This window comes from Perca flavescens, chromosome 13 (genome assembly GCF_004354835.1).
Source record: "Perca flavescens isolate YP-PL-M2 chromosome 13, PFLA_1.0, whole genome shotgun sequence".
NCBI classification, from domain to species: Eukaryota; Metazoa; Chordata; class Actinopteri; order Perciformes; family Percidae; genus Perca; species Perca flavescens.
This window is the reverse complement of record NC_041343.1, coordinates 18,494,801-18,503,951: the sequence shown is the minus strand read 5'-3', so window position 1 is coordinate 18,503,951 and position 9,151 is coordinate 18,494,801. Positions and strand designations below refer to the sequence as shown.

Here is a 9,151-nt window from a genome sequence, read left to right as displayed (position 1 = left end):
GTTGTTTGTCTATTTGTTTGTTTGTTAGGCTTTGTTTGGCTAAGAATGTGTCGACTGAGAGAGTAGGACGTGTTCGGTCTCTACAGCGCTCTGCAGACATAAAATAATAACGTCTCTCTTGTGGCCTTTAAGGGCACATACAGAGGAGGGCAGTAAAAAGGACACAGGTGCGTATATATGTTTGTGTTTGTTTAGTTTTTTTGTCCTGCTTTCAGTTCTCTGATCAGGCACGTCTAAGCTTTGTCTACTGCACCGAGGGAGATCCCACAAGCACATATGGTTGGATGTGTGGACAAGATGTCATAGTGTGTGTGTGTGTGTGTGTAGGTGAGTCGTTAGTGGTTAAAATGATCAGCGGTCTGGATTATAAAACAAGGCCACACACAAACTTGGGCACTGCATTAATATGACAACCAGCTAGAATGGGGAGGCAGTTAGAAACGTTTAACAGACTGGCTGAGGATGGCTAGATAAGGTGTGTGTCTATTGTACGGTATGTGTGTGTAGCAGAAGGCTTAAAAAGGTATGCATTAAGAAAAAAAATACCCACATACAAATCCAGTTCCTTCCACTAATTTTCAGTTATGACAACATATCAAGTACAACAAAGGAATCCACTCTATCATTAATCAATTTCCTGCTCCCAACTCTGTGCCTTGAATCGGGCTGAGCCTGCTGCCTTTCTATGTGTGTGTGAGAGGGGGGGGGTATGCGTTTGTCCATATGCATATCTGCATTGTGGACAGGCTCCAGGACAGGGGACAAGCTCATTCGGTCCAGGATGTTCAGGGCGAGAATGGATGAGAAGGATGGAGGGCAGGTGGCGGTGGTGTGTATTTACAGAAGACAGTGTTGTGTCCCCGGTTTACAGAATGACACACACACACACACACACACTCTCACACACACACACACACACACACACACACACACACACACACACACACACACACACACACACACACACACACACACACACACACACACACACACACACACACACACACACACACACACACACACACACAAATCAATTATCATCATCAAAAACTGATTCTACACAGTCAATCAAGGTCATCATCTGACAAGTGGCTATGTTGGCCAATCAAATACATTCAAGTACACGTTCCTGGCAGATTACTCTGTAACGTGAATGCTTTATTTCTCAATTTAACTCGCGATTGAAAGACAAAATAGCTCTCAGAGTATCATAAACCACTGTGCAGCATTATGGCATCTGATAAGTCTTCAAACTCAACATCCTGGATTGTATTTCACATCTCACCGATACCTGAAGCAACACGCCAACTTAGGTTTTTCTGTTAGAGTTGTCTAAGACGGTTTCATCAAGACAAAGATAATAAATAATAATAAAAACTCTACCACTAAACATCCAGGTGATCTCAGAATTTAGAGATGTGTTTAACATCGTCACTTCCTTGCTACTGACAAAAGAGGGAAAACATGGCTGTATTTGTGGTGTGCTAGCAATGTTGATTGTCTTGTGTTTTTCTAGAACACAGTAACCATTTTAGAAAAAATAATTCAGATTTTTCCTTAACCTATAACTAAACTTTGTCTTGTAATTGTTCTTCCACAATGCACAGGTTTTCTTCTGAAGTAAACTAAGGTAAGTGTTTATTTTACCTTTTTTTTCTTCTTCTTTTTAAAATTATTTACCAGGAATAATACCTAGAACATTATCACAACCAGATGTGAAAGATGAAAGGTGTTTAGGACGTCTAGCCTCTGCTAATTTGCAGTCCTTGTCCCTGGTCAGGCTTTTACAACAACAACAACAACAACAACAACAACAACAGTCTGACCGTTTCCTTGGGCTTATTTTACCCAGAATGCATAGCAAATTGAGCACAGTCAATAACTAGAGTTTGTGCGACCTTAGATGTTCATCTCAACTACATACATACATACATACATACATACATACTGTACATAAATACAGTACATACATACATAGTACATACATACATACCTTCCATTACACAGTCACAAAAAGGAGACCTGTCACCTAATATGATTTATATCTGCTGTTTATTCTACACAATGTGCTGTATCTTGGGGATACATTTAAGGGAGCCAATTATTTGCACCACTGGCTGTTCCTAAAACAGAAGCCATGTGTAGAGATAAATAATGGCTGGGAGCAGACTGTTTGGAGTTGTTCAGTGTGTGAAAAGGCCTATTGAAAGGAAAGAAGGGGCTGGTTACCTTGGGAATTTGGCTCAGGCAAAGTCTCTCTGGCAACTAAATGCATCACTGTGGTCTTCCCCAAGGGCAGTTTGAGAGCTAGCGGGGGAGAAGTGAAAGAGAGAGAAAGACAGAGAGTTAGAGAGGATGCAAAGGTTATTCAGTGAGCTACAACATATCTGACTTTACAAAGTCATTCGCCATCATATCATCTTGAACAGCTTTTTAAACTTTTAGAGTACAAATCATGCTAAACTGGAAAGAGTTAAGCTACAAAAGAGAGAAAAGCTAAAATGTTTCTTTTTCCCCCTCTGAGTAGCGATTTGTCACCTGCTCAATTCACTAATCACTCTTAAGAGAAAAGAAAAGTTTCAAATGCATTTACTTTCAACAGGACTGGGAGCAAAATAATATGTATACAGTTATGTGATCATACATTATTTTTGTTGTCCAATGTCCCAATCAATGGTTATCAGAATCAGGTATTGATAGTTCCATTTCACACACAGGAAGAGTTTGATCTCACGTAATGAATGCAATTGGAACACAGCAATTGCTTTGATCATTTGTGATTTTTATGCATTTGCCGTATAATATGCAGCATATCAGAAAATGTATTCTATTTCAAATATATCGTCATATCCTACTATCAACTCCATTACAACGCAAAAAAAAACTGAACATAATCTTCACTATGAAGGATTACCTACCTATTTGAAGCTATTTAGCAGTTGATTCTTATACCAAAATGAATGAAAATCAATGGCTGCCAGGAAAATAGGTGCATTGTGCATTCTACTCATATATTATATGCTTTGTAATATAACAAGTAACACTAGTCCTACTGTGATATTTGATGAAACTAGAATTACAGCCTCATGGCTGTATGCCTCAGTCCACCAGTTGAGTTGCAGTTTAAATCCATGTCTGTCCAGACTCATAATATATGGAGTGAAGACTTTGAAGGATTGTAATATTGACATGTATGACTCCAGTGAATAATTTCATGCTGTCTTCACTTAGAGACTATTTTTACAGAGGAATACAGAGAACTGATAGAGAGCTTTGTTATATGATGCAACGCCAAATATATCAAATATAGATGTTGCTTCAAAAAGAAGCTACAAATTCTAATATGTGGAGGCTGCAGCACAGAAGATCTATACAATCACCAAAGTTTCAAGGTGGACACTCAAGATTGCGGTCACCTATTCAGTATCCGACCAAATGAGGAATATGGTCACAATCTCCCCTTCTGTTCCTGACGTTGAATAATGGCCATTATGCCACATTATGATGTCACAGTGGAACTTTTCAAATAAACTGCAAGTTTTGGCCCGACTTGTAGAGGATTCTGTGTCGACTTGCAAACACGTTAAACCAACGATAAGGGAATTATCAGATAGATGGCAGTAATTGGATGACTAAAAGGGTTAGGGATAGCATGACCCTATTAGCCACACAAAACAGCAGTCCAATCAAAATTGGGTTAAGTAGACTAAAAAGCCTGAAAGGCAGGGAGAAGTGAAGTGGGCTGCCATCCTCTTTCTCTCTTCGCTTTTCATTTTCACGCCCCCCTCCCTTCCTGTCTCTTCTTTGTGCTGCTTAAGGTCTACTCTAATGCCAGTCTTGCCCCTTTCCTGACCAGTCTCTTTCCCCTCTCTTTCTGTATTTCCTCTCTCCATCAAAGCAGGCTTGTCCGGAGCACTGAGGTACCTCTGTTCTGTGGCTCAGGAAAAAGATGAGAACCGCAAAGAACTTTCCAGCAACACACTGCTGTGATTTCGTATGCATGTCTATGAGCACGCAATACTTCTTTTTTGGGAGGTGTACTTTCTGTTTTCTCACCTCCTAGTGTTACGTTGCCATGTAGAAACCGGCCCTGGTAGATCAGCCTCAGGATGTTAGGACTGCTGACCTGCTCTTCCTCCCAGTCTGAAAGAAAAAAGGGACAGAGGCAGATGGAAAGAGAGAGTTAAAGAGAGAAATTAACATAGAAAAACAGAGGACAAGCTTCATATATTGTCCTCTTCCGGCTCATCTCTTTTTTGTTTTTGTCTACATTGTCATTGAAAGTTTGTAATTCTTTGCCACATTATTTTATCTTTTTCCAATGAAACATCATCATTGTATAACCTATAATCTCACAACCTTTTGTTAATGCTACCTGAGGTTGAATATGCTTTAAAAACCACAATAAAGTCAAGGGGAAAGAGCTAACAAATCAGTTCTTTATTGAAAATCGAAAATTCCCAGGTTTTAGTTGAGCAACTTAGAAAAGGACAGAAGGAATTTAATTGTTAAGAGGTTCTACATAAATACTGTAAACGATGTAGTGAAAAGAAATCCTCATCATTGCATGGTGAAAGAAAGAGTCCACCAACAACCGCACTGAAGATATTTTCAGACATTTAGGGCCTTTATTTTAGATCATTATATACGCACAATGTATAATATGTGGGCTCTGTGGGATGCACTACAGAATGTGAGGAAGAAGGAAAGCAAGAGAAGAACATGAGGTGTGGCCTGGGATGAGCTACAGACAAAAGGGAAGCCATTAAATGAGAGAGAAAACAGCGGGAGGAGTTGCACAGCATCCGCGTCTGGCCACCAGATGTTTGTCTCCAGCTAAACGGAGGGTGTTGGTGCTGACTGAGAGCCTGCTCTTGGTTTCACAGGGTTCAGATCTGTTGTCTGGGAGGAACACTGGGCGCTTCCAAAACTGACCGGACTGAAAGCAAAACTGCTCTTGTCAAGGAGAATCTGAGTCCTTTAAGTATAATTTATAGTTTTCTTTATGTACTGTAGGCATCTCCAAAGCCTGACTACATTCACAGCACTGTGGGAAAAGGTGTTCAGATTTGAAAGTGGTGTAAGGTCGGCAGTATCAAATGAATTCTAACAGTACTGTAGCAGTAGTTAGGGAGTGGGTAGATTACAGAAAGGAGGTGGCTGTACTGCGATCCCACATTCCTGTATGCAATGATAATCAGGCTGAAAGGAGGAGCCCACTCTAATTACCCTACACCAAAGATCGGCACGTTCCCACACTGCTATATAGACCTACATCTAACTAATTAGCAGTGGGTTTGAATGTGATCTCAGCTCCCTGGATGCACAGTATAGCTCCTTAGCTGCCATTATCTTTGTTATAGAACATGCAGCCAGGATTAGTTAGATCACATAGTTTCTGTGCTTCCAAACTTGCACACATTGTATGCTAGCCGTCTACACAAGAAGGCTAGCAACATCAGTAAGGACCCAACCCACCCAGGCCACAGTCTGTTTGTCCCTTTTTCATCGGGGAAGAGATACAGAGCCATCAAAGCCCACACAAACATACAGAACAGTTTTCTACCCTGGGCCTTTTCCCAAAGGTATGGTTATGTGACTTCAGACTCCAGAAAAATAAAATAATAGTGAATATAGTCACATATGAAGTCAATGTCTGAGTGAAGAAAATTAAATGGCTGAATCACCTCAGGATGATTTTATTGCCTTGAGACTACACATGTAGATGTAACTTATACTACAGCTTCATCAACTGCCATTGCCAGTAAGAATCACTGAGGTATCTCAATGGAGCTACTCACCCATCGGCCAGTTGTCATAGACGTGTTTGGCAATGTCCGCTGCTGAGTCATTGGGAGAGAAGAAGAATTCTTTTGTCTTTCCGCTGACTAAAATAAGCCGCAGGTTTATCTGCAACACATAAAAAAAAAGATACAGTATGTACATTAGAACAGTATATGAGAAACATCAAATGGAACATAACACAAGAAACCATACCATATGTCACATTAAACACAGTCAAATCAGGAAGCACACAGGTTCAAGTGAAGTAAGTAATTTAATAGGAAACAGGAGAAGGATATGAGGACCCTGAGGAGTGTCCTTCCGCAGGATTAACTCCCATCTGTCTCTCCAACTTCCTCCTCACTTTTCTCCCCATCCCTCTAACTCTGTTTCTTCATCTTTGGATCCCAATTCTGTCACTTACTGACAGTTTGTCACCTCTCAACTTTTGCACTCAAAAGTCAGTTGTTTTTCTTTACCTTGTTCCTCTAGCTGGAGTTCAAACCCCATGTGGTAATTGTTTAAACGTATGCTTTATTATAAGATATTCCTTGTAAGACTAAAATAGAGGTTTACACATGTAACTGCAAGTTAGAGGCACTACTATGCATATTTTGTCAACTACTTTTCTCCATTTATACTCAGAGAGCCAACTGCATTTTACAATGACAGTTTCATTGTCATTTCATGTTTTGTTATAATTTATGAATGAGACTGTGGGTAATTTCAACACAACCAAACTTGGCTCTCACTGTGTAAACAGGCCACAAAACATGAACAATTAGCTGGAAAACTACAGGCTGTAAAAATGTGCAACCTGCCCTGGATAGCTTATCCCGGTAGTCAGTGGTGACAGCCAAGTATTAAAATAAATGACCATAGTCAGATACTGAACAGCACCTCTAGAGATGGTAGGGAATTGTCATTATGGGGTCTACTGCATGATTTATAAGATGGGGAGAGGTCTTAAAGATTATTTAGATTACTGAAACACACAACAGTCAGAACAGAAAATACAGAGGACAACAACCTGCTGGCTATTGTATAATATGGTCAAATTTCCCCCCAAATCCTGATAGAACACAGATTCCTGTACCAAAACAGAAAAGGACATCCATCTGAAAGGGTTTAAATAAGATGGTGAGAGATGAGAGCAAGGAGGACTGTAAACGGTAGGCTAACGTTATCTGCTGCCAAGTGTAGTGTTAAATAGCTTGACGTTTAGGAGCATCAGAGAGAAGCGCAGGCATTTCAGTGGCACCTAAATAAGGCTCCAAAATCCGCGTCGCAATCCGGTCCGGTAGATAACGGTCGTTAAGGCAACGGGGCCATATTAGCACCGGTCTCGGTTATGTGTGTTTAGCAGTGATACAGTATGCCTTTAAGAGCCAGCGCAAAGGTCTGTGGTGTGTATTTGCTTTCTATTTTTGAGTGTTTGGCCTGCAGTACATACTCCCCATGCCCCACCAAACCCACTCTGCTGAGCGACACACACACACGTGTATACGTACACACACAAACACAGAACCGGCTGCAGTGATGTAACAGAGCTGACATCAACGGATTGAAACAGAGATCTCTGTAAGCACGTTATCAAATCAGCTTATAGGTTTAAGAATGGAAGAGCCATACAGAGACATATAGGCCACACACATCCTGTACATATACTGCATACAAAACAACACAACATTCATATATTATATACATTTGAGCTTCTGTTTTTTTATGTATGCAAAATACCCTGGGCCATACAAATACACTGTATGTATATTGATTGACATTCGAATCGCGATCCAAGCTCTACCGATTCAAAATCGATTCATAAAATTCCAAAAATCGATTCATATTTTTTAATTTGTTTTATAAATTGTATGTCTACTGCATTCACATGGGAAAAGTAACTACATTTACATACTGTGAATCTTTTTTTTTTTTTTTTTTTTTATAAATCAAGAATCGTTTTTTAATCAAAAATCAATTTTGAATCGAATCTTGAGCCTGAAAATCGATATTGAATCGAATCGTGACATTTTCTGAATCGTGCAACCCTAATGCAAACACATGCAGCCAGACAGAGACATACAAATGCTTCTTCATATGTATGGACTTATTGTACTGCATTTTTACTGAAAAAAAAACACCAGCAACAATAAACTGCAATTTTCTGCTGTGATTCACAAGGGACAGTTTCAACTATACCAATGAAATACAGATAATAAAGTAAGAATTTGCAGAATGCTGATGAGTGACTGGCTGAATAGGAAATGTAAGTTATTACATCTGCAGGGTTTTATTTTTATTTTTTAAATAAATACACCCTGAAGACAATACCTGAGAATGACTCTAAATGAGACGATGACAGACGAAGATGGAAATAATGAGGAAGAAACACAGAGGAATACCCTTTACATAAGCAAGGTCTTGCTCCATCCTGGCTGAACACCTGATCGTTACCATGGTGTCAACATGGCGACAGCGAGTGGTGGGTGGCTTAACCTGATAACACCTACAAGATAGCTTTACCCCTCCTCCCTTCTCTATATGCCCATTTCCTACAGTGTCACATCATATTGTCTTCCTCTCCTTGGAGCAATGACTGCATCCCTTCCCTCCATCGCTCTGTCTGTTTGACTTGGTCTCTCTCCCCACTCTGCCAATCTCTCGCTCTGCACAGCATACAGTAAAGGAATGCAAAAGGCCAGAATAACAAGAGGCACTAAGCTAGCTTCAATTAAACAACATTAACTCAGCCTTTCTCCTCTTATCGTATACCGGCACAACTTTCAATCTCTTCACTTGCTTCTCTCTCCCTCTCCATCCTTTGCTTTCTCTATTCTTAGAAGTCACTTTCTATTTTAAAAATAGAGACAGGTGACAAAACAAAAGAATAACCTAAATAGAATGAGACTTAACAGATGCAGATATGCTTCCATACAAATTAGAAAGGTTATTGAATGGTTAATAATGGTTTATTCATATAGTTGCCTATTTTTCTTATTTTTTACTCACATCACCCTTATTATTTTGATTATGAATTTACCGGAATCAAGGTCTTAACTCTCTCTTGCTCTTTAACCTCTCCCCGAGGGTCCCTGTGCCTTCTCCCTTCCGCAGAGGGGCTGATAATGAGGTTTCACAGCCAGCTCAGGGAAGTATATTCAATTACCATCTATTCTCTGGAATAAATACAACAGCCCCAGGTATGGGGGGAAAAGTGTTTCATGCATTCATGCATAAACATACAGTACATAAATATATCTGCAGGCAAACAGTCAGTTACTCAGCATGTCCTTGCTTACAACCAGTCTCCCTCTGAGCTCATGATGTCAGAAATCAGCTGTATGAAGGCTTCAGCAGTTTGCAGAGC

The 9,151-nt window shown here is 40.0% G+C and overlaps 1 protein-coding gene across 1 annotated transcript in view; it reads right to left on the bottom strand.

Annotated features, from left to right (window-relative positions):
* Nucleotides 1-1,021: 1,021 nt before the first annotated feature.
* The window catches only part of ubl3a (ubiquitin-like 3a), a 33,251-nt gene continuing 25,121 nt past the window's right edge, over nucleotides 1,022-9,151 (bottom strand). Inside the window, exons 2-4 of the mRNA XM_028595379.1 lie at nucleotides 5,802-5,910; nucleotides 4,057-4,143; nucleotides 1,022-2,307 (exon numbers count right to left, since the gene is read on the bottom strand). Coding sequence (XP_028451180.1) covers nucleotides 2,201-2,307; nucleotides 4,057-4,143; nucleotides 5,802-5,910 — 303 coding nt within the window. The 3' untranslated portion in view covers nucleotides 1,022-2,200. The remainder of the gene's footprint in view (nucleotides 2,308-4,056; nucleotides 4,144-5,801; nucleotides 5,911-9,151) is intronic.